This window comes from Salmo salar, chromosome 23, assembly GCF_965601325.2.
Source record: "Salmo salar chromosome 23, fSalSal1, whole genome shotgun sequence".
In the NCBI taxonomy this organism is placed as follows: Eukaryota; Metazoa; Chordata; class Actinopteri; order Salmoniformes; family Salmonidae; genus Salmo; species Salmo salar.
The window spans coordinates 30,577,680-30,604,365 of NC_138313.1; the positions used below are offsets into that span (position 1 = coordinate 30,577,680).

The window sequence follows — 26,686 nt, forward strand, 5'->3', positions numbered from 1 at the left end:
CAAAATATGTTGAATTATTGCCATGACCCATACTTGTAGGTCATGTTCTTTCTATTGTTTACCTATTTGTTACCAACTGTAAAGTTGCCATGAGAAGCATGCTTTGTGCTAGTTTCCTTGTAGGGCTTGTGTAATGGGACATTTAAGATGAGTGAAGTTCATATTCAGTTAAGTGATTATTAACACATTGTAATATACTTTTTCTTTCTGTAATACACATGATTCTTTTTGTGCAAGGTTGATGGTCACTAGACTTGAATGTTATGGACAGTTCTATCTGCTGATGGTGTTGGCGCCAGTCTAAAGGTACCAGTTCTGAGGACACACGTGTTATTATTGTATTCTGTGAGACTGTGGTTCACTTCCTTGTGTTATGTCTTTTGAAATGTGTTTACAGAATGTATGTGATATCATGGCCTGCTCAGAGATGGCTCGTTAGACATTTTTCTATGCTCCCATGCTGGAGGTTGTCTCCCTGTTGCAACTTGTATTAAACCAGGTTGATTTTTGTTTGACTTTACCAACGACTGCTCTCCTTTTTGTTTCACCTTGAAATTCCCTTTACAGCTTCTTTATGAGGGGAGGAGCATCTTGTGTGACTGTGTTTTCTCTCTTCTTTCCTCTCCCTGGGCCATCAGTGTATTTTGGCCCATAAACTTTGGCCTTAAACTGCAGCGAACATTACGCAAAAGGCTTGGCTGCTACTCAATAGGGCCAGGACCACATGACACAATCCCAAGTTAGGTTGGAAAACAAACCATGGGGCTGAGGAGGGAACTTTTTCTACAGGGTAACAGTAGCAGCCTCATTCCTCAGTGGACATGAATGAGTTTCAAAATCAATAACAACATTCTAGTGTAGGTATTCTTTTAGAGGGGATATTTCTGCCTGTTCACAGATTGGCTGAGTTCAGGAGGTGTGGCTTACAGGATGACAATAACAATGGATTGCATTTATATCGCACTTTGTGTTCTACAGTCATACAAATTAATTTGGTATTTTTTAGGATCCCCATTAGCCATTGCAAAAGCATCAGCTACTCTTCCTGTGGTCCACATGAAACATGACATAATACATAGTACAGAACATTATTAGTCAGACTGAAATACATACATTCAAAACATCACACATAGCCTACATATCACTACATACACATACTATTTAGGTCTAATATATAATACAGTGCAAATTACAATACAATATATATAAAATGTCTGTGTCTCTTTACAGTCCCCTTTGTGCACTAAGGTGTTCTTTTATCAGTTTTTTTAAAACTTGTTTTATTGCTATCTTGAGTTACCTGGGGTGGCAGAGAGTTCCACGTAGTCATAGCTCTATTTAATACTGTGCGTTTCCCAGCCTCTGTTCTGGACCTCGGCACTGTGAAGAGACCTTCCGGTTGCATGTTTTGTGTTGTACCAATGAGTGTCTGAACTTTGTGTCAACTGCTTGAACAGACAGTTCGGTACCTTCAACACATCAATACCTTGCACAAATACCAATAGTGATGCAGTCAATCTCTCCTCAACTTTGAGCCAGGAGAGACTGACATGCATGTTACTGACACTTTCACTTTGTGTTCATTTAAGTGCGATACGTGCTGCTTTGTTCTAGACCAACTTAAATTTACCTATGTCCTTCTTTGCCACACATGACCACACAGCTGGGAAGTAGTCCAGGTGCAACAAAACTAGGGCCTATAGGACCTGTCTGGTCGACTGAGATGTCCAGAAGGCAGAGCAGTGCCATATTATGAACAGAACTCTTCCCATTTTAGCAACCATTGAGTATAAATGTTTTGACCATGACAGCTTGCTACTGTATCTAGGGTTACACCCAGAAGTTTAGTCTCCTCAACTTGTTAAATAACCACTGTTACTGTTGCAGCGGACGTGTATACTGATGAGTCATCAGCATACATAGAAACACAGGCTTTATTCAAGGTCAGTGGAAGGTAATTTGTAAAAACAGAAAACAATAATGGCCCTAGCCAGCTGCCCTGCGGTACACCACACTCAACCGAATTTGCATGAGAGGCTTCCATTTATGAAAACCCTCTGAGATCTATTAGATAGGTATCTCTCAATCCATAATAAGGCAGAGGATGCAAATCCATAACACCTATGTTTTTTCAGCAATGGATAATGATCAATGACATCAACAGCTGCACTGAAGTCTAACAAAACAGGCCCCACAATCTTCTATCAGTCATCAGTCATTTGTGTCAGTGCTGAACATGTTGAGTGCCCTTCCCTATAAGCATGTTGAAAGTCTGTTCTTAATTTGTTTTCTGTAAAATAACTTTGTATTTGATCAAACACAGTTTTTTCCTAAAGATTGCTAAGCACTTGTAACAGGCTAATCATTCACTCCCAATCACCTGAGTGATGTATGACTGACATGAATCAGAACACTCACTATACATTAACAACCAGCTGTCTGTACACTGACACCGTTTTTAATGTGTAGTAGCTCACAACATAGCGACATAACTAATTCATTTAAACAACATACTTGCAGTAAGTACTTACATCATATAGACCTACAACTACAGTAATAACTGTGGAGGAATTAAAACCAAAACAAACATGTTTGTTTGTCTCTTGCGTGTGTCTCTTGTGTTTTGTTCAGGGGGGTCTACATGTCCACTAATGTGTGTATGTGTCGTGGGTGTGGGTGCGGGTGCGGGTGCACAGCTTATTGAAAAGAACTACACGTTTTAAGCTAAATCAAATGTTATTATAGTAAGTTATAGGTACCAGAGACAACACATGATACAGCCTGCCGACCCAATGCCCTCTCCACGAAATTCCCACTAGGGAAATGTACAATTGCTCAAATGTGCACTGAATGGGTATATTATTGGTCAGCCCACCCCATGTCAGGGATCATCAACAAGATTAAGCCGCAAGCCGATTTTTGGCAGATGGTCAGAGGTCCGGAACATAATTACAAATAATTTGTAGACAGCGAATTGACCACAAGAAGATCATACAGATATACCATTTGACTAAAACATAATAATTCCAAACCTTGCATACATTTGTATACGATCACATAAAATGATATTTTATTGGTCACATACACATTTAGCATATGTTATTGCGGGTGTAGCGAAATGCTTGTAAGAAATATAGGAGCTAGAAGCAGAGCTGCTCTATCTGTCGATGCCATCTTGCACATATACAGTTGAAGTCGGAAGTTTACATACACCTTAGCCAAATACATTTAAACTCAGTTTTTCACAAATCCAGATATTTAATCCTAGTAAAGATTCCCTGCCTTAGGTCAGTTAGGATCACCGCTTCATTTTAAGAATGTGAAACGTCAGAATAATAGTAGAGAGAATGATTTATTTCAGCTTTAATTTCTTTCATCACATTCCCAGTGGGTCAAAAGTTTACATACACTGAATTAGTATTTGGTAGTGTTGCCTTTAAATTGTTTAACTTGGGTCAAACGTGTTGGGTAGCCTTCCACAAGCTTCCCACAATAAGTTGGGTGAATTTTGGGCCATTCCTCCTGACAGAGCTGGCGTAAGTGAGTCAGGTTTATAGGCCTCCTTGCTTGCACACGCTTTTTCAGTTCTGCCCACAAATTTTCTATGGGATTGAGGTCAGGGCTTTGTGATGGCCACTCCAATACCTTGACTTTGTTGTCCTTAAGCCATTTTGCCACAATTTTGGAAGTATGCTTGGGGTCATTGTCCATTCGAAAGACCCATTTGCGACCAAGCTCTAACTTCCTGACTGATGTCTTGAGATGTTGCTTCAATATATCCACATAATTTTCCATCCTCATGATGCCATCTCTTTTGTGAAGTGCAGCAAAGCACTCCCACAACATGATGCTGCCACCCCTGTGCTTCACGGTTGGGATGGTGTTCTTCGGCTTGCAAACTTCCCCCTTTTTTCTCTACAAACATAATGGTCATTATGGCTAAACAGTTCCATTTTTGTTTCATCAGACCAGAGGACATTCCTCCAAAAAGTCTAATCTTTGTCTCCATGTGCAGTTGCAAACCGTAGTCTGGCTTTTTTATGGCGGTTTTGGAGCAGAGTCTTCTTTCTTGCTGAGCGGCATTTCAGGTTATGTCGATACAGGACTCGTTTTACTGTGGATATAGATCATTTTGTACCGTTTTCCTCCAGCATCTTCACAAGGTCCTTTACTGTTGTTCTGGGATTGATTTGCACTTTTCGCACCAAAGTACATTCATCTCTAGGAGACAGAACGTGTCTCCTTCCTGAGTGGTATGATGGCTGCGTGGTCCCATGGTGTTTATACTTGCGTACTATTGTTTGTACAGATGAACGTGGTACCTTCAGGCGTTTGGAAATTGCTCCCAAGGGTGATCCAGACTTGTGGAGGTCTACAATTTCTGTCTTGGCTGATTGCATTCGATTTTCCGATGTCAAGCAAAGAGGCACTGAGTTTGAAGGTAGGCCTTGAAATACATCCACTGGTACACCTCCAATTGACTCAAATTATGTCAATTTGCCTATCAGAAGCTTCTAAAGCCATGACATCATTTTCTGGAATTTTCCAAGCTGTTTAAAGGCACAGTCAACTTAGTGTATGTCAACTTCTGACCCACTGGGATTGTAATACAGTCAATTAATTATAAGTGAAATAATCTGTCTGTAAACAATTGTTGGAAAAATGACTTGTGTCATGCACAAAGTAGATGACTTGCCAAAACTATCGTTTGTTAACAAGAAATTTGTGGAGTGGTTGAAAAACAGGTTTTAGTGACTCCAACCTAAGTGTATGTAAATTCCGACTTCAACGGTCTCTCTTTATTGTGCGTGGGAATACTTTGGAAAAGATTTCCAGAATTAAAATGACTAGGAGCTGAGTTGGTGTTTTTAAGTCTTTTAGGTCCAACAACAGTTGGGGAACCCTGCAATATGGCATTCATTTCATCTTATTCAAACTGGGACAATAGTAACAAAGGAGATCAGTGAACAATCAGCACACCTGGATGAAACATATTCAGTTCACTTCAAGACTACTATGTTTGGCATATTATTTGAAGAAGCTTTTACTCAAACGTAGGGCTAGTCCAGATCAATCACTTCCAACAGACAACCTTAACTTAAAAAGTAACTTTATATTGCCAAAGGTGTCCTTAAAACTTTATTTGCATGGTACTAAGGTAGCCAGATATGTTTTCCATTTGAGTTATGGGGTATTTAACACTTAATGGACTTCCTGCCACAATATAAACTCAACCCTTTCACCAGCCGTATTTATGTGTGCTCCTTTCGCCACCTTGTGGACTAACTTAAGACCGCATGACTGTTTTACTACGTTGATTGGCCTCACTCCACAGGCCTTGTTCTCAGTTATTTTACAAAACAACACCATTGAATAGATGTAATACACAAACAATATAGCAGTTTGAATGTATATTCTGGAAAAACAACAATGTATGACAATACTGCGCGGCTTCGAACGCTGCTCGTCTAATCAGCATCCAGGATCAAAACTACCCATTTCATAATTAAACATATGACACTGAGTTTAGAGCAGGAACACTGAGTACATTTAATGTCTCCACATACTACAATCTTAGATATGTACAAACAAACATATATTCATTTTAGAGAAAAGACCAATAACTAAATTACAGGATTGATTCAACTTCAAATTAAAAAAAAGTAAAATCTCTTAATACTGTGCTCAATTTCTAAACATTAAAATGAAGAGAATGCCTTACAAGGTTCCTGGTTAAACAAACCTACATGGCTAAAAAAGATAATGTTTACAAGATACTTGTTTATAAAAATAAAGACTATTTTAGATTTGGTTTCCTGTTTCAGTCTTCTATATGGACGGAACTAGTCTTCAAGCTGGAATTTGTCAAGTGGTCAGTGGTGCTCCCTTAGTGGCACATCTGTGATGTCATCTCTTTCTGTAGGGGCAGGAGTGATGGCAACATTATGATAACAAAAGTACACAAATGTGCTTGTAAACATCACAATTCTAGGGTGCATTACAGGCATCATAACTTCCTTTGCAGCTTCCTTTGCAAAACAAACGTAATATGTAAGAAAATATGAAAATTACAATTTCAGCTCGCCTTCCACAAGATAGACAATTGAATCCTTTTTTCTCACTCACCAGTGGCTCGAGCTCCTTGTGGTCTGTGAGGTTAAACTCCGTTACAAAGTAATAGAAGTGCTTGTAACAGGTGTTGACGTGGGCCTCTGCACCCATCTGGTTCACACGATCAAAGTGATGGATGTAGACGTGGACGAACACACGGAACAGGCGAGACAAAATCTTCTTAGCTACCTGCATGAAGGTCTTTGGGAAGGGAGTACCTTCAAAAACCAAACATAAGATGGCAAAAAAGATTAAGACGTGTCCTCCTGGGACATGTAAAGTAAACACAAATGTGGTCATTCTCTCAACCTCATCTCTGTGGTTGGTTCAGTTTAATTGTCAGATTAATTCTCAACTTTAAATATTACATTGGGTGCAAATACAATTTATATAAATATTCAATGTTTTTGTAAATCAAGTGAGGCCTGTTATTTTCTTGTGTACTGGAGGATCATGCTTGTATCACTTGATTGAGATATGTGAGCCTTGGAAATTACCACCCCTAGGGCAGAGGATTCATGTTTCCCTTCATCCATCAAGAATAGATGAAGTTATCAGTCTATCCTCTTACACTAATCTAATAGCATTTTAAAATGCATTCCTGGGGACATCTGCACATGCATTCCTATTTATACCCTACTGTAGATTATGTGACCATTTCTAAAGCCATTGCTTGGCTGTTTCTACAGCCAGTCAGACAGCAAGTTATGTGTGGTGGGAGGACGTATTAAGAATTTCTGAATTATAGTAGATTAACCGATACAACTGTTGCACTTTATAATGACAGAGAACTCTAGGAATTCAGCCCATCAAGATGATTCAGACCCATTTATCATCATCATGAATAGCCAAATAACAGATCCCATCTACCTAGTTATCATTCTTTGCACATACCGACGTTGGTGGGGAAGATGTGCTCGTTGTTGATCTGTACTTCAATCCAGTCCATCAGCAGGCTCATGTATTTTGGGGCTGGAACGGCTGTGGGCTTCTTGTACTTGTGCTCGTCCTGCCAGCGGTACTCGTACTTGGGCCCTCCGGACATGACGGGGCAGGTCTGGTCGGTGCAGGAGTCACTGATGGTGCCGTAGATGAGGTTGATGCGGTTGAAGAAGTCCACCACGTGAACAGCCACCCAGTCATTCAGGTCCTCTCCATGGGGCAACGCCACCGCCTGCTTCAGGTCCAGGCCTGCATTCAGAGACGCCTGGGCCTTCTTGTGCAGCTCAAAGCGCTGTGTCCCGGGCTCAAACTTACGCTTCGGACGGAATGTCCTCTCCTTGTTGAAGACTTGCTTCAGGGCCATGGACATTGTTGCATGTGTCAGTTTGTTTATGTCTTAATGAATGATTTACTGGTTAGAACGAGGAGATATAAACAGTGGAGCAGTTATACAATGGTTGTATTTTTCTTGCAGCTGGCTTTGGTCCTGAGGCTGATGAAGGGTCAAATCAGAGGGGAAAAAATATTTTTTGTCAGATTCACATATATGCCATATTGTCCAATTCAGCAGTAACGTGCAGTATTCAGTCTGGTGCTGCAATGCCAACAACGTAGGCCCACAATGTATTTATTGGTGGCACTTTTATAAATCTGTAACATTTCACAAATCTGCATCACTATTAGTTCTGTTGTTTGGTACAAATGCATAATAGTGTAAGTGTTTGTGGTGTCTTGATCCATTATTGAAAATTAATAACAAATGTAAAAAAATCTATTGATTAATCAGTTAATCAAATTAATAAACCATATTTAACTAAGCAAAATATATAACACATCTATGACTGCTGTCCAAAGAGTGGTAAATTCACGGAAGTCTGTCCTCCAACATAACCTGAACATCAACTTCGAGAAGAATAACCCCAATCAGTTACAACGTTGCAAAGTGAGTATTGTCACAGAGTTAGTTACCACGTTGCAAAAAGTGAGGGTTGTTAGAATGTAGTTACAATTTGTTGCAAGCTATATGAGTAATTTCCTACTTTTCACAATACATTATGGCCTGGTTCAGGCAAGCGAGACAGCATGTACAACCTTGCACAACTTTATGAAGTGACCTCAGACAATAACGCCATGTCATATATTGAGGTTACTTATATGACTATATCCAGCCAACAGACAGATAAAGTGGTCAGGAGCAAAAGTTAAACAACCTAAGTATAGAAGCTAACGTTAGTTCATGATGTATCCTAGCGGTCGCCGGAGCACTGATGCTACGATGCTTCAAAGATGAGGGCGCCACGTTTATTCATGAGAGAAAAAAGGATAACAATCGCACTTCTTGCTTTTCGCATGATTAAGGTAACCACAAACTACTCCTCAAAACATGTTATTCATTATATCATTTAACGTAGAAATAATGGGAGTAAATTGCTCCCAAACGAGCTGACCGTAAACGCAACCACTTCCCCCGAACTTAGATAGGCTAACGTTATCACTTACTTGTTCCGCTTTAATGTTCCTTCCCTTGCTGTGTTCTCTTGAATATAATAAACTTTGCTAATCCTTTTTAAATGTATTACAACGGCTACATTTTAATTAATGTATAACGACAGTAGTTCTGAGCATAGCTAAGTCTTTACTTAGGCAACTAAAATAAACCCCTCCCTACCAAAAAAGAAAAGAAATAACAAGCACTTCCTCTGATTTTACGTCACTTTACACAACCAAGCAGGCGCTACAGTATTTCGTTTTATATTAGTGACGCGTTCAAGGATAGTCTGACCTCGGAAACTTGGACTTTTTTACTCGATAACTGGTGTACACGACACGAGTATAACTGGGGCCAGTCTGTTAGCAAGTTGGACATTTCCGAGTTTCCTGGTTGTAGTTGCCTACAGGGGGTGCTGTTTAACGAATGTTAAATTGTTAAAGCAAAATGTGTTTACATTCAGGACATACAAACACAGTACACAGACACACACACAGTTTCACAGCAAGATCTAAGTGAGCTTGACAGGTTTTTCTTTGTATTTAATTAAGTTGCATGTATTTGAGAATGTCTACATTGGTCAGTCCAAATTGGACTAAATGTATTTCCTATTACCAAGTAATTTACGGTTTCTATGCCTTTGTTTTGTTTTCCCATGTGGGCCAATTTATCTGTTAATTCTGAAAAGCTATCCAAGGATTGTTCCATATGGGTGTGTTTTTAGGGGAGTGATATTGGTTCTAGTAGAATCTGTTTCATTTTCTTCCATATTGTTATAGTGTTATGAAGTTGTTCATGTTCTTAGCTTTATCCATTGAAAATAGACACGTGAAAATGTTCTAGGGATGTGCATGACATCTTCAATATGTACCCATTGTTCGTATTTAGTGCATTTAACAATATGTCGCAAGTAAAAGCCTTGGGGGGCGAGTTGATAAAGTCACAGGTTTGGAAAGTTAAAACCACCCAGATGTAAAACTTTGCTTTTTATTCTGTGAGGTTTATTTGTCCATATAAAGTCTGTTATGTCAAGTACACTTTTAAAATAATGTCTTAGGTAGGGTAATTGGTATTACCGAAAAATAAATATAGAAACTTTGGGAGCCATGCCATTCCAAAGAGGTTTATTCTACCTGTAAGATTTATGGGAATATTGTTCCATTTAATTAGATCTGCTTTCATGTTGTTGAGTAAAGGGATAAAAGTATCTTTGTTTGTTGTCACTTATTAAGCATCCTAAATATTGAATCTTTTTTTGTGCTCCACTTACATGATCATGAGTTATAATTAAAAAAATTCTATTGCCATTATTTCATTTTTTCCACCTTCATTTTATATGCTGAGATTTTAGAGCCTTCTGAAAATATGTTTAACAAGGGGGGCATTGAGTTATCAATATTAGTCAGGTATATCAGGAGATTGTCTGCAAATAAAGTTAGTTTATTTATGTTTACCAATACTGATACCTGTTACGTTTGGTTCCTGTCTAATTCTTTCTGCAAAAAGTTCAATTGCCACTGCAAACAGGAGGGGTGAGAGAGGACATCCCTGTCTTGTGCCCCTTTATAAAGCAAATTAATCAGATAATGTATTATTTGTGTATAGTTTAGCTTTAGGATATTTATATAATATTTTTTATAAAATCTATTGTTTCAGATGTAAACTTGGTTTTGAATAGAAAAGGTAATTCAATTCGGTTGAAAGCCTTTTCGGCATCAACAGCCATTATTGATAAATCTATATCTTGTTTTTTAGTGTATTGCATTATACTGAAACATGTTCTTGTATTTGTTTGTAAATTTATATTTTTAACCAACCCTGATTGATTAATATGTATCAAGACTTTTGCCATTCTGTTGCTTTTGAGTTTTGTTATTATTTTATTGTCATAATTTATTACATTTATGGGTCTGTAATCTTCAGGGGACTCTCCAGATTTTCATGGTTTTAATATAACTGAAATAACTGTATGATACATGGAACTTGGAAGCACTGAATTGAGTGACGTGTGTTATCATTTGAGTAACCCTCAATTAAAAACTGACTCAAATAAAATTATATGGGAAAGCCGTCCATACCTGGTGCTTTTCTCCGTGCGAATGCTTCAACAGTGTCTAGTATTTATTTCTGTGTGATTTCAAATTTGTATGATATTTTCTGTCTGCTGATAGTTGGTTCAGGGTTATTGAGTCTAAGAATACTAAGAAGGCTGCATGATCAGTCAAACTGTTGTTTAATTCTGATTTATGTAGATTTTCATAGAAGCTTTTAAATTGTTATTAATAGAGTTGTTGTTTCTAAATAAAGCATTTGTGTCCTTGTCATTTAAAATTAGAACTGGTTTGGCATTTATTCGTTTTGTGACTGCTGCAAAATGTTTACCTGGTTTATTTGCCATTAAATAGTATGCTTCATTTGAGTTTAACCTGTAGTTTTTGGCTCTCTTCAAAAGTAAAACATCATACTCCTGCTTAAGTTCAGAAATTATATTTTCTTCTTTGCCTTGTAAAGATTTTTTATAGTATTTTTCTAAGATAGTCATTTATTTAAAATGTTTCTTTCATTTTAATTTCAAACTCAGATTTAACTAATGCCGAGTATGAGATTATCATTCCCCTAACATTTTACCTTTATTTAACTAGGCAAGTCAGTTAAGAACAAATTCTTATTTTCAATGACGGCCTAGGAACAGTGGGTTAACTGTCTTGTTCAGGGGCAGAACGACAGATTTGTACCTTGTCAGCTCGGGGATTCAAACTTGCAACCTTTCGGTTACTAGCCCAACGCGCTAACCACTAGGCTACCCTGCCACCACATACGCCTTAAAAGTATCCACAATTATTTAGGTGGTCGGCTATTCTCTGTCCTATATGTCTACATTTGTAATGGTAAAGGTCTTTATGTTTTTGTATTTAATACATTTCAGGTCTTGAAGATGTGCTCTGTTCATTCTCCATATTCTGTCACTAAATGAATTTTCTATTGGTGTAATTAAGCATGATACAGGAGAATGATCAAATATCGCTATGTCATGTATTTTTTAACCCAGTATATTGTTGAGTGCATTTTTAGAATTACAATTTAGTCAATTCTTGAATAGCGTTTCTTACTTTGAGAAAAAAAGGAGTAGTCTTTTGTAGTTGGGAATAGTAATCTCTAGGTTTCCTGTAAATTATTTGTGGAGATGAACATTTTCAGTCTCTTTGGAGGTTCCTTGAATTGTACCATGTAAGGTACAATTTAAGATTAGAAAATGGCCTTCTTGGTCCGTGTGCTGGGATATAAGGGAAAATTGTTATTTACTTATTTATCAGGATGCCTACACCAGTATATGCCTCTCTAACCCAGCTCCTCTTTAAATATGATACTTCTCCTTTTTGAAGTGAAAACCACATCCTCTCATAATCTCTTGAATGTTCAAGAACCCCCCCCCCCACCCCCTCTTCCCCTCAGACACCCTTACACCCATCCATATAGCCATTCTCCTTCATTCACATACAACCCCTACCCTATGCATCCACACACCCATTCTCTCCCGCCCTCCTAAACATATTCACATTCATCCTCCCTCACACCTCACGCGTTTGGAAATTGCTCCCAAGGATGAACCAGACTTGTGGAAGTCTACTTTTTTTCTGAGGTCTTGGCTGATTTATTTTGATTTTCCCATGATGTCAAGCAAAGAGGCACTGAGTTTGAAGGTAGGCCTTGAAATACATCCACAGGTACACCTCCAATTAACTCAAGTTATGTCAATTAGCCTATCAGAAGCTTCTAAAGCCATGACATCATTTTCTGGAATTTTCCAAGCTGTTTAAAGGCACAGTCAACTTAGTTTATGTAAACTTCTGACCCACTGGAATTGTGATACAGTCAATTATAAGTTAAATAATCTGTCTGTAAACAATTGTTGGAAAAATGACTTGTGTCATGCACAAAATAGATGTCCTAACTGACTTGCCAAAACTATAGTTTGTTAACAAGAAATTTGTGGAGTGAGTTTTAATGAGTTTTAATGACTCCAACCTAAGTGTATGTAAACTTCCGACTTCGACTGTTCATGCTGTGTTTCCCCCTTTGAATTGTCTTATCAGTGTCTATGTAGCCCGTATTCAGCTACTTCTATCGTTACTTCATAGAGAAGAACCTTCGCTTGGGGAAAGTACACTTAACAAAAATATCAAAGCAACATGTAAAGTGTTGGTCCCATGTTTCATGAACTGAAATAAAATATACAGAAATGTTTCATACACGCAAAAAACGTATTTCTCTCAAACGTTGTGAACAAATTTGTTTACACCCCTGTTAGTGAGCATTTCTCCTTTGCCAAGATAATTCACCCAGCTGACAGTTATGGCATATCAAGAAGCTGATTAAACAGCATGGTCATTACACAGGTGCACCTTGTGCTGGGGACAATAAAAGGCCACTAAAATGTGTAGTTTAGTCACACAACTCATTGCCACAGATGTCTCAAGTTTTGAGGGAGCGTGTAATTGGCATGCTGACTGCAGGAATGTCCACCAGAGCTGTTGCCAGAGAAATTAATGTTAATTTCTCTACCATAAGCTGCTTCCAATATTGTTTAAGAGAATTTGGCAGTATGTCCAACAGGCCTTACAACCTCAGACCATTTGTAATCCCGCCAGCCCAGGACTATCCAGTTTCTTCACCTGCAGGATCGTCTGAGACCCGCCACCCATATAGCTGATGAAACTGTGGGTTTGCACAACCCAAGAATTTCTGCCCAGAAACCGTCTCAGGGAAGCTCATCTGCGTGCTCGTCGTCTGACCTGACTGCAGTTCGGTGTCGTAACCGACTTCAGTGGTCAAATGCTCAACTTCGATGGCCACTGGCACGCTGGAGAAGTGTGCTCTTCCCGGTTGAATCCCAGTTTCAACTGTGCCGGGCAGATTGTGTTGTGTGGGTGAGCGGTTTGCTGATGCCAACGTTATGAACAGAGTTCCCCATGGTGGCGTTGGGGTTATGGTATGGGCAGGCATAAGCTACGGACAATGAACGCAATTGCATTTTATCGATGGCAATTTGAATGCACAGAGATACCGGGATGAGGTCCTGAGGGCCATTGTCATGCCATTCATCCGCCGCAATCACCTCATGTGATGCACAGCCCCATGTCGCAAGGATCTGTACACAATTCCTGGAAGTAGAAAATGCCCCAGTTCTTCCATGGCCTGCATACTCACCAGACATGTCACCCATTGAGCATGTTTGAGATGCTCTGGATTGACGTGTACTACTGCGTGTTGCAGTTCCAATATCCAGCAACTTCGCACAGCCATTGAAGAGGAATGGAACAACATTCCACAGTCCACAATCAACAGCCTGATCAACTCTATGCGAAGGAGATGTGTCACGCTGCATGAGGTGGTCACGCCAGATACTGACTGGTTTGCTGATCCACACCCCAAAGTATCTGTGACCAACAGATGCATATCGTGTTCCCAGTCATGTGGAATCCATAGATCAGTGACTAATGAATTTATTTCAATTGACTGATTGCCTTATATGAACTGTAACTCAGTAAAATCTTTAAAACTATTGTATGTTGCATTTATATTGTTGTTCAGTATAGTTTTAATCATGTTTTGAGGTTATATAGTGTTTGTTTATATTTACTTTGTTTACAAGCATTGAAGTAAAACAAGCTTATATTTTGGATCTGATGGGGTGCGACAGTTGATCTAAGCTCATGAAGAATTTACAAGATATATTCTTCAAGAATCAAAGGGTATATATCATTAATTTATAAGATATATTCTTCAAGAATCAAAGGGTATATATAATTAATTTATAAGATATATTCTTCAAGAATCAAAGGGTACATATCATTAATTTATAAGTCCAAAAATGGATGTACTGTAGCAACTGCAGATTGCCTGTTTGAGCCGATGTTTCTGGCCTTTTTACTTTTCATAATTCATTCACAAATTCTTTTCACAATTACTTGATATAGATACACCATATTCTGTGAAAATGTTTAATCATGACATATTAAGGAATGTATACAGTGCTGGAGCACTTAAATATAATTCACACTAGACCTATAGTATAAGTACTCTCAAGGAAACATTACACTTTCAAAATGCAGTTTTACCATGCACAATTCTTTATGAAGCGTTTCTTTCAAACTATTCCAAACCTCAGATGATGCAGTCTTGAGCTACCTTTCAGAAGAGGAGCATCCTCTCAAGAATGACTTTAATTACAAACTCACATTTGTGTATATAAGGCTTGTTTAGCTGTTTACTGTAGCTGCCTGTTGCTGAAGCTGTCAGCTAGTGCCCAGACTAGTTCATAAGAAGCTCTTTGTCTATATTAAAGAATGCATTGTATGGCAGGGGGACAGAGTGTCTGTTGTCCCTGGTCTACTTGAGAGGCTCAGCAGCGTCTGCGGTCACCTCAGGCGGAGTTTTGTTGGATATGGAGTAATAAAAGACTCGCATGCGCTCCTCCACCTTCACAAAGCCTGGCCGGTCCTCGTGTCTGAGAAGAGAAAGGTCAGACACTTTAGATGTGATGCATCTACTTTTAAATGGGCAGTGGTGTGGCCTATTAGCCTACTTCCCATGTGGTGTGAAAATGAATAGAAGGTCTCTAGTTTCTCACTTACTTGTATGTCCAGCAGTCCTTCATCAGTGCATACATTCTATCTGGACATCCAGACGGACATTCCATCCGGCTCCCACTGGCAATGAAACTGATCACCTCCGGACCTTTCATTTTCTGATCATATTTGGTAAAGACGCAGATTAAGTTAATCTAGACAGCACTGTGTTGGAGGCTGTTATTTAAGCAATAATGCACGATGGGATGAAGTATATGGCCAAGGGCTGTTCTTATGCATGACATAACACGGAGTGCCTGGATACAGCCCTTAGCAGTGCTATATTGGCCATATACCACAAACCCCCGAGGTGCCTTATTGCTATTATAAACTGGTAACAAATGTAATTAGACCAGTATAAAGAAACGTTTTGTCATACCCATGGTATACAGTCTGATATACCACGGCTTTCAGCCAATCAGCATTCAGGGCTCGAACCACCCAGTTTATAATACAGTATAAACATTTAACTATATTGTGGTTATATGTCTTGCAGGTGCTGTACAGATTGTACCTTGTATGGTTTTCCTCCGTAAGAAAAGGCTTCCCACATGGTGACACCAAAGCTCCAGACATCACTCTTGCTGGAGAACTTGTGGAAGTTCATGCATTCTGGAGCATACCACTTCAGCGGCCATTTTCCTGCTATGCGTGCCTATGTACCCATGCACGCCCGCCCGCACACACACACATACCATACCACATGAATAATATATAAAGAACTGCAGCATTTGACTATATAAAACAGACCAAGATTATAGCACATGACACGTGCAAGAGACTCCTACCTTGTAATAGTTGTCATCAGCACCCAAAGCCTTGGACAGACCAAAGTCACTGATCTTGGCAAACTGTCGGTTGACCAGCAGGACGTTGCGAGCTGCCAGGTCTCTGTGCACAAAGTTCTTCTCCTCCAGGTACTTCATTCCCATAGACACCTGGTGCATCAGCCCCACAATGTTCTCCACTGTGACCTTATCCCTGAGAGGTAGAAGGACAGAAAGGTAACTCAAATTAACCTTTCGGGAAATTACAGTATGTCATGGTATTGTTTGAGTATTAGTAGTGCTATCATTAATGGCATTTCCATAACTCTCTATGATCAATGTCACTACTAAGAGAATAACATGCCTTATGAAACTGTATATACTGTACACGTGTGAAATAATTGACCTTACTTATTGGTGGAGAGGAACTTGTTGAGTGGCCCAGCAGAAGCTATCTCCATCACCAGCATCAGGCACTCAGCCTGACAGAGCCCCAGCATGCGGACGATGTAAGGGTTACTCAGCTGGTGCATGATCTCCGCCTCCCTCATCATCTCATCTTTCACCAGCTTCTCATTCTCACTCTTCAGCACCTTGATGGCCACATCAGTGTGGCCCCTGGAACCACACAGAAATTAGTGGTGTTATGAATAGGGCCCCATGTTTTTCCTAATTATAGCCTGTAACTGGGGTCCAGATTTTTTCCTGATCAGCTAATTTTGTCAGTAAAAATAATGAGAAACCTCTGACCTAAAACGTAGTTATCAATTGTTATAAATGGCTCTAGGCTGATGTTATAGGTTCTAAACTCAGGATCTGATGTTCTGGTTTGATTCATCCAAAAAGCAGGTCACCCCCCTCTCACTTATTTGTCTTGAAGATTCCTTTCTTGACACAGCCAAAGTTTCCCGAGCCGAGCTCCACCTCGTCAATCATCAGCTGATCCCTATTGATGAAGAACTTCTTCAGGTCATTGGGGTCATGGTAAGGGTTGACAAATTCACTGCAGTCCATGGGCAGCATCTGACGGTCTGTGGGGGGCGAAGTATTGATTTCCTTGGAGCCCCCCAGAGGTACTGTAAGAAAGGGACAACCACAGGGAAATGTCTTAAAGACTAATTTAGTGATTTGTGTATGTGTGGGTTTTGGTGGAAAGGCCATGTGTGTCTGTTGTAATGTTATTGACCTACCTCCAGGTGGCGGTGTGTATCCATTTGTTCTGGGCCGCCTCTGAAAGAAATGTACTGTATTTAATAGTAATATAATAATAGTCATAATAATAATAAGCCATTTAGCAGATGCCTCAATAAATACATTGGAAAGAAAGTATCTACCATGGAGAAATTAGAAAATGTTCTTGATACTCACCCCCGAGGGCACAACAGGAGTCTCTGAAAATGGATTTGAGAAAGAAGAAAATTAATTCAATGGCATGAGGGACAAAGTTTAGTGAAACAATAAGAAGAATTTGATGATTGTGAACAGAATGTTGATTAAGTACGTTTGGTGTTGTTGCGGTTCACACACGGTTCTCTCAGAACTGTCACTAGCCCATCAGGTTTCATCTTCAGATACTCAACCAGCTGCAGAAGGGAGGGAGAGTGGCAGGGAAAGATAACTATCTTTGTCTTAAACATTAGGTAGCAGACATAATAAACTTGGACTCATTTGTTGGAGAAGAGAGAACAGCCTACCTGCCACACAGTGTCAAATTTGGTTCCCTCTGGCATGGAGTACTTCCCTGATTTGTCATGGAGGACCTGGTAATGGTAGGCCGTTTTTCCGTACATCAAAGAAAGGGCAAAGGTGCCGGACTCTTCCCTGTCTCTGACTCTGATGAATAAAAACCCAAATCAAACTATGTTGTGGGTGTTTTTAGAACCTTTGCGTAGTGTTTGACTAAAATGCATTTCATGACTCACAGGAACTTTCCATCTGGCTGTGCCCCGGAGTAGAGCCGCCTCTCCCCTTCCTGGCGAGGTATCTTGCTGTGGTACCAGGGCATCCTCTCATGGGCGGTGGTGGCGATCAGCTTCTCCAGCTGTGGAGCCTGGCTGATGATAGCCTGCTCCATGGCCTCCCCCTGAACACAGACACAAAGTCAGACAGGAAACTACATCAGAGAAAGTGTTTATGTGACTTCAGGCCCTGCTGCCTCTCATCCTGTGATAGTCGCTCTGGTTAACAGCGTCTGTGAAATTACTCAAATGTAATTTACCCAACCCTCACCTCCAGGTTCCAGGTCTGTCGTACATACTCCCTCAGCATGTTGTCCCTCAGGTTATCAAAGACGCCTGCTCTGATGGGGTTGTCTGGGGAGCGCAGACAGGGCTTCCTCAGGGTGCACACCAGGCCATCTGAATCCTTACTGTAAAACTCACAGAGCTCCGCTGGACCACAGTGGGGCTTTCCACCTGCAATACAGTAGGTGCTGTTGAGCTGTTTCTCCACAGAGTAGTGGTGGAACTCCACGTTCCACACCAGGGAGACCACGTAGCCGCCCAGGCTCCGCAAACACTGGCGCAGCAGAAACAGCCCGTCGGCCATGCCTGCCAGCTTCAGGTGCTCCTCAGCCTCCGAACGACTGATACTGCCGTAGAAAAAAGGCAGCTCTGCCGCAGGGTCTGTAGTCATGTCTGAGTCTCCTCAGGCAGTACGAGGGAAGACTCCTCAGTTAAAAGGGTTGGAGATGGCTGGAGGCTCCTGGTTAAAGATCTATATAAGGAGAATGTAAAATAATTATGGATGACCACTATTTAAAAAAACAATATTCAAATTACTACAGTATATGTGTTTTTCTAATTGAGGTTGTTGATGAGGTACAGTCTTCAGCCTTTATCATAACTCACATTGAGGCTCCATCTTATGGACCCAGATGAGTGACTGAGGTATTTGTGTGGTTGGGCTGTTCAGTGTGCAGTAATTGAGATAGGGAGTGTGTGTTTCTCTGCACAGGCACAGGCTGGTGTTAAGCACAGCCACAACAGGAAGTTGACAACCGCCCCCATCCTCCTTCTCCAACCTCTCTTTAGTTTCTCACTCTTCTGTTGAGCAGGTGCTGCTGTTTCCAAAGCTTTTCAACACACTGGTGACTAATTTACGTGAAGATTAAGGGAACATATCATTTTTAGATAAATGAAAATACAAAACCAAACAGATGTAAAGCCCCCAACTTGTGCTTTTAACAGACTATCAGGAAATGTAAAATAAACCAAGTGTAGACTACAGGTTAGCATCACAGCATTTTGTGTATGTTCTACTGCGAGCTAGCCTTATTTGATAACAAGCGAGAAAAGCCTGTTGGTGGGAAATACACAGATGAGTATCATGAAAACTTTCAAAACATGGATACCATGATACCATATCACAGACAATTACAAAAAGGAGCTTGGTAGACGAAATAAAGACAGGCATTGAATCAGTTAACATAGTGATACTTTGATGTAGTTTTCTATTCGCGGTCGTCATATAACTTCCCCTTTTTCTTTTCAATTGACACCCCCATTTTGGAAAAAGAAAGCTTTAGCTAAACATGTTTTCCAATCTGTTGGTGTGAGTCATAGGTTAGGGTGGTTTTCCTTGGTTTGGTTTGCAGTTAATGACCTGCCAAAATTTCACTTCAGTTTATTACATGATACACAATTACTACTAGCTCCTTAAGGGAACTCTTCATGGCCAATATTTGATTTTTGTTTCAGAGATCTGAAGTCCTGTGCTTGGTGAAATGATTCTCTGAGGTGGGGTATGTCAAAAGGGGAGAATGTAAGGACTATCACCTGAAGCTTGTGTCTATGCTTAAAAGTGTAGTGTGATTCAACCACAGTTTCCTGAGCGTACCTGTGACAGACTGCCCACATCTATGGCGGACACACAGACAGACCCACAGAGAGCCGCAATGAGCCACAACGCACGTAGACTCCACCATGGTCTGAGAACTTCAACCCCCCCCCCCCCCCCCCCCTCACCACACGGTTAAAGGACAGGGGTCTTTACATGTTGTGAATGGCTCAAACTGAACTGACTAGTGTTTCGTTTTATTTCCTGTCTTTTTATCCTGGTATTATATGAGCTGAATTGAACAGCTAAAACCCTGAATGACAGACTAAAGTACTTGAGAGTAACCATAAAAGTCAGTTACCATGAAAATTGAAAGATGTTAAGAAAAAAAGAAAATCTGTCAAAGAAGACGTATTGTCAACAAGAGAGTTGTTGACTAGGAAATGTCCACATTTTATTTTCTAGTGTCCTGAATTTATGAGTGAACACAGACAAAACCATAAAGGTCTCACCACTACTTAATAATTGGAGCATAAATATGCTGTTTGCTTTTGAACACCCCAATTCTCTTCCCTCATCTTGCTTTCCTTCCACCTCAGAACAGACATTAGGACCACATCGAAAACAGCTGTAGGTCTATACTCTCCACTGGAAGGCCATGCATTCTCATACTGTGCTTTGCCTGGAGGTTGGTTGTGGTTAACAGCTGAGCCAGTACAGGACATACAGTACCAGCCTCGGCAGGCTGAAGGCTGTAGCTTTAAAGAGCGGGGAGATAGCAGAGCAGCAACCCTCCTGTGTTCTGACGCACAGCTTTTCCCATGCAGGTACAAGTGGCTGTGAGCTCTACAGATGAAATGCCCTATCCACTGCGGCACAGAGGATAACATGGAGGGTCTTTTGTTTGGCTATAAGACATGACATTCATCAACTATTAACAGTTGACTCAGGGTTGCTAAATTAGTTCATTGGCTCATGGCCATGAACTGTAACAATAATAATGCATATTTGCCTTGTATTTCATATAATCATAGTAAGATAAAACAAAGTGTGGGTTATTATTTGTCTTTGAATCGGATTCAAATGATCATTCAAAAGACTTTATATACCAGGAGGGGTATCGGTTTTGTAAGTTACGCTAACAAAAACATTCCTAAATCATTACGTTACTTTGGCTTCTATGCACTTAGCAACATTTTTTAAATCAGGCAAACATCTAATAAGTTAGGCTTATCAGAACATGTCCAAGTATATACACGTGTTCAATGCAGCAATTCTTTATATTGTTAGAATTCTAGGCCTCTAGAACAGATAAACCACACCATGTTGCTTAATAACGCTTTCAGAGTTTTGTAGAAACAACCACACAAATAGGCCTACAAACATCAAGCGTAGGTCTACATTCAAATGATGGGAGGTCTCTAGTAAGAGGTTCATTTACAAATGAACCTCAGTGGGCCAGACTGCTACCTTATAAATTGCTTACGTCAATGGAAAATCGAAGTGACTCCAATGCGCATATTTTTCCTATGGGCCTACGTAGAAGATTATTGTCAATTTCAAATCAAGCTTTTTGAATTTCGTTTCCTGCTTTTGTTTTATGAACATGCAACCTGCAAAGTGCTTACTGTTGCCTTGTTGGGTTTCTGACAGTGGCCCCTCATCCAACTATATTTAGCCAGTCGATCTTAAGACCAAACCTAAGAGTATAATTAAGTATTTGTAAGCCCTAACTCTTTCCCTGGAACGACAACACATCAGTCTCAGTGATCTGGGTTGTGGCATCCCTGTAAAGAGTTGAGCTACACATGGGCCCAGAAGTCCTCAGATCCTCAGGACACTAGTTTAGCCAGTCATGTTTAAGCCAGGGACCTATCTCAACAGGCAAATCATGTTGTATTTTATAGATATTCCATTGCATTGGTTGAACTGGATTACAGTAGGTCCGTAAATGTCACAGAAGGTTGGTCTGTTATCTAGACGAGAATGAGTCTCTTAAAAATAATATAAAAAGACAGCACCTTATTTTCATACAAAGCACAGTATTGGTAATCTATTTTGTAATAATTATGTCATTACATGTGCCAACAAGTCTCAAAATAGAATGTATAATTTAAAAAGAAAGTTACAAGCAATAAACAACACACATAGAACACTTGGGTGTGTCCGCTTAAAAACCGTACCCCTTTTGGCTTTCTATTCATATACACAATGAAAACAACTATTTATAAATATAATCTCTACTTTTGAAGCCACAGCGAGAATGTGTTTGCCACACTGTGGTAAAGACATTTTGCATTTGTTACAGCATAAACTCTGCTAATAGAAACGTATTAACACTTAAATGTGTTCAAGGCACTGGTTACAAGGGAACAAACATTTCCAGAACAGTCTTTTATATATATCATTGATATAAATTCAGTCTAAAATATTGTATTAGTATATTTCAAAGTAGATTAAAGTAATAGCATTTCAATTTAAGATTTTTCCATCCCCGAAAGACAAAAGCCTTGTTATATAAATATATAAATATAATCCTATTTACTCCATTGCAAATAAGTATATAAAAAACACAGGACTGACTTCAGATGCACTCACCATAAACTATTTCACTGGAACCAAGGGAAGAGAAGTCAGAGCTAGACAGGTTGGCCTCAGAGAGAGAGTAGCTGAGTCTGGTGACAGAGCAGAGGCATCAGTGATAGTGTGAGGGTGCAGGAAAACTATGTCGGTTGATCGATACAGTCCTGGAATCTTCACAGAGAAACTAACCTACTTCCTTACCTCAGCTACATGAAGTGACAGCAGTTCTGTATACAGCCATCTGAAACAGCAGCCCCAGTCGTCTGTCTCCACCTGTAGCCTGCCACCACGACCCTCCAGCAGTGAGGCTATGACGGAGGTTTTAATGGCTAGATGGAACATTCAAATACAGTGCATTCGGAAAGTTTTCAAACCCCTTGACTTTTTCCACATTTTGTTAATGTTACAGCCTTATTCTAAAATTGATTCATTTGTTAATAATACCCCATAATGACAAAGCAAAAACAGTTTTTTAGACATTTTTGCACCTAAAAATAAAATATCACATTACGTAAGTATTCAGACCCTTTACTCAATACTTTGTTGAAGAACCTTTGGCAGCGATTACAGCCACTAGTCTTCTTGGGTACCACCTGCAATTGGGGAGTTTCTCCCATTCTTCTCTGCAGATCCTCTCCAGCTCTGTCAGGTTGGATGGGGAGCGTCACTGCACAGCTATTTTCAGGTCTCTCCAAAGATTTTAGATCGGGTTCAAGTCCGGGCTCTGGCTGGGCCACTCAAGGACATTCAGAGACTTGTCCCGAAGCCACTCCTGCATTGTCTTGGCTGTGTGCTTAGTGTCGTTGTCCTGTTGGAAGGTGAACCTTCACCCCAGTCTGAGGTCCTGAGCAGGTTTTCATCAAGGATCTCTCTGTACTTTGCGCCGTTCATCTTTCCCTCGATCCTGACTAGTCTTCCAGTCCCTGCTGCTGAAAAACATCCCCACAACATGATGCTGCCACCACCATTCTTCACCGTAGGGCTGGTGCCAGGTTTCCTCTAGACGTGATGCTTGGCATTCAGGCCAAAGAGTTCAATCTTGGTTTCATCAGACCACAGAATCTTGTTTCTCATGGTCTGAGAGTCCTTTAGGTGCCTTTTGGCAAAATCCAACCGGGCTGTCATGTGCCTTTTACTGAGGAGTGGCTTCCTTCTGGCCACTCTACCATAAAGGCCTGATTGGTGGAGTTCTGCAGAGATGGTTGTCCATCTGGAAGGTTCTCCCATCTCCACAGAGGAACTCTGGTGCTCTGTCAGAGTGACCATCGGGTTCCTGGTCACCTCCCTGACCAAGGCCCAGGATTGCTCCGTTTGGCCGGGCGGCCAGCTCCAGGAAGAGTCTTGGTGGTTCCAAACATCTTCCATTTAAGAATGATGGAGGCCACTGTGTTCTTGGGGATCTTCAATGCAGCCTGAAATGTTTTGTTGCCCTTCCCCAGATCTGTGCCCCAACACAATCCTTTCTTGAAGCTCTTGGAGCTCTACTGCTGGTGAGTCTCTGATCCACCTCTACGCAGACAACACCATTCTGTATACTTCTGGCCCTTCTTTGGACACTGTGTTAACAAACCTGCAGATGAGCTTCAATGCCATACAACATTCCTTCCATGGCCTCCAACTGCTCTTAAATGCAAGTCAAACTAAATGCATGCTCTTCAACCGATCGCTGCCCGCACCCGCCCGCCCATCCAGCATCACTACTCTGGACGGATCTGACCTAGAATATGTGGACAACTACAAATACCTAGGTATCTGGTTAGACTGTAAACTCTCCTTCCAGACTCACATTAAGCATCTCCAATCCAAAATTAAATCTAGAATCGGCTTCCTATTCCACAACAAAGCATCCGTCACTCATGCTGCCAAACATACCCTCGTAAAACTGACTATCCTACCGATCCTTGACTTCGGCGATGTCATTTACAAAATAGCCTCCAACACTCTACTCAGCAAATTCGATGTAGTCTATCACAGTGCCATCCGTTTCTTCACCAAGACCCCATATACTACCCACCACTGCGACCTGTATGCTCTCGTTGGCTGGCCTCGCTTCATATTCGTCGCCAAACCCACTGGCTCCAGGTCATCTATAAGTCTTTGCTAGGTAAAGCCCCGCCTTATCTCAGCTCACTGGTCACCATAGCAGCACCCACCCGTAGCAGGTATATTTCACTGGTCATCCCCAAAGCCAACTCCCCTTTGGCCACCTTTCCTTCCAGTTCTCTGCTGCCAATGACTGGAAAGAATTGCAAAAATCACTGAAGCTGGAGTCTTATATCTCTCTCACTAACTTTAAGCATCAGCTGTCAGAGCAGCTTATCTGTACACAGCCCATCTGTAAATAGCCCACCCAACTACCTCATCCCCATATTGTTATTTATTGTTTTGCTCCTTTGCACCCCAGTATCTCTACTTGCACATTCATCTTCTGCACTATCCATCACTCCATTGTTTAATTGCTAAATTTTAATTATTTCGCCACTATGGCCTATTTCTTGCCTTACTTCCTAATCTTACTTTGCACACACTGTATTTAGATTTTTCTATTGTGTTATTGACTATACATTTGTTTATCCAATGTGTAACTCTGTGTTGTTTGTGTCGCACTGCTTTGCTTTATCTTGGCCAGGTAGCAGTTGTAAATGAGAACTTGTTCTCAACTGGCCTACCTGGTTAAATAAAGGTGAAATAAATAAATACAATTAAAAAAATTCCTTCGACCTCATGACTTGGTTTTTGCTCTGACATGCATTGTCAACTGTGGGATCTTATATAGATAGGTGTGTGCCTTTCCAAATCATGTCCAGTCAATAGAATTTACCACGTTTCAAGTTGTAGAAACATCTCAAGGATGATCAAGGGAAACAGGATGCACCTGAGCTCAATTTCAAGTCTCATAGCAAAAGGTCTAAATACTTATGTAAATAAGGTATTTCTGTTTTATATTTTTAATAAATTTGCAAAAATTTCTAAAAACCTTGTTTTCGCTTTGTCATTATGTGGTATTGTGTGTAGATTGATAAGGGAAAATGTGGAAAATGTAAAGGGGTCTGAATGCTTTCTGAATGCACCGTATGTTGGAGGCCACATTTCAAAACAGGGCCAATGCATTGTCTACCGTACCTTACAAAAAAAGGTTTGAAGAAGGCCATGCTCAAAATCAACTACGGAGGGTGGTCTGGATTAAAGGAGACGTTCACTATATTTAAACCAAATCTCTATTTTCGATGTTAATGGCATTATTATAGAAGTGCCTAGATCTTTGTGATCTTAATTGTTTTTGAGAAACTTACCCTACCAGTGATATACTTCCTCATGCTTCTTCAGAAGTTATAGGGGCACAGAAAAACATGAACAAAGGCTCCAAAAACACCCAAATACTTCCTTTTAGAAACGACAACGCAACCAGTATAGTGATGCAGGTCTTTAGATGTTGTACACATGAAATTGTGTCACTCTGACTTTATCCGTAATGCTATGATCCATTCTGTGCAAATCAAACGGTTTCCCCTACCAGCTGTGCAGTGAAATGGAATATAACATTGCAGATAAATTTACATTGCGGATACATTTACAATTCAGATATTTTTCATATTTTTTCTGACATTGCAGATCAAATATGCATTGCAGATAAATGTACATTGAAAATAGAGATTTGGTTAAAATAAAGTGAACTTCTACTTTAACTATTCAGGTAACTACATTGTTATCTTATTATAACTAATAACCCACGGGTACAACTAGGTCATATAGAACCTACTACAGCAACATCTCCACACCAGACCTGACAGTGCAACCCCATTCTGGGTTACATGTATGCCAGCATTAGTCATGTAAATGCCATAGGCCTATTTTGGGTAAAGTCATAATTGATGAGTACTCCGATTAAAACATCTCCTTTTATCTAGCTAATCGGAGTTTTTGGTGTTTAATCTGTGAATGTTCTATAGCAAACTGCACCAGTGAAAACGAAGAAGTGAGTTCGAAAAATCTGAAAGTAGGAAATCCTACACATTATAGAAACGTTTTTCACAAAATGAATTTGGCTTCTCAAAAATAACATTGTCGTTGATAAAACGTTTATTTTGATTAGAATCCCCATAAGAACCAGATGTTGCAGCCTCTCTCCCGTCTCTTAAACCAGGTTATTATGGAAGTCGCTTTTCTTGCAAGCATGATGTATAGCTGAACTTTTTCATCGAAATATCATATTGTAAACGTCCATTGCAACAAAATGTATGTCTTTATATGTTGTTGCATAAGTTTGGTTGTAGTTGTGTTATAAACATCACATTGGGCCCCCTCTGTTTTCTGTAGCCAAAAATCTTTGGTGTAGCTCCTCCGTGCGTACGGACGCTACCATTACCATTTTCACTTCCTGGTCTAGT

The 26,686-nt window shown here is 40.2% G+C and overlaps 2 protein-coding genes across 3 annotated transcripts; both read right to left on the reverse strand.

The window, feature by feature from the left end:
- Positions 1–5,525: 5,525 nt before the first annotated feature.
- LOC106584370 (MOB kinase activator 3A) lies at positions 5,526–8,933 on the reverse strand. Its single transcript, XM_014169599.2, has 4 exons — positions 8,554–8,933; positions 7,006–7,546; positions 6,127–6,329; positions 5,526–5,917 (listed from the first exon to the last, which is right to left on the reverse strand). The coding sequence occupies exons 2-4, from the start codon at positions 7,421–7,423 to the stop codon at positions 5,888–5,890; spliced, it is 651 nt and encodes a 216-aa protein (XP_014025074.1). The 5' UTR covers positions 7,424–7,546; positions 8,554–8,933; the 3' UTR covers positions 5,526–5,887.
- A 5,597-nt stretch (positions 8,934–14,530) lies between these two features.
- On the reverse strand, positions 14,531–22,638 carry LOC106584369 (tyrosine-protein kinase ZAP-70). Of its 2 annotated transcripts, XM_014169597.3 has the most exons (14): positions 22,500–22,638; positions 22,314–22,390; positions 18,168–18,653; positions 17,861–18,021; positions 17,633–17,771; positions 17,440–17,521; positions 17,307–17,329; positions 17,129–17,168; positions 16,804–17,014; positions 16,350–16,556; positions 15,960–16,152; positions 15,686–15,826; positions 15,178–15,290; positions 14,531–15,050 (listed from the first exon to the last, which is right to left on the reverse strand). In XM_014169597.3, the coding sequence occupies exons 3-14, from the start codon at positions 18,570–18,572 to the stop codon at positions 14,933–14,935; spliced, it is 1,833 nt and encodes a 610-aa protein (XP_014025072.1). In that variant the 5' UTR covers positions 18,573–18,653; positions 22,314–22,390; positions 22,500–22,638; the 3' UTR covers positions 14,531–14,932. The 2 variants fall into 2 exon arrangements, with proteins under 2 accessions (XP_014025072.1, XP_045562063.1); XM_045706107.2 differs by lacking the exons at positions 22,314–22,390; positions 22,500–22,638 and adding an exon at positions 18,788–18,993.
- Between the last annotated feature and the right edge of the window lie 4,048 nt (positions 22,639–26,686).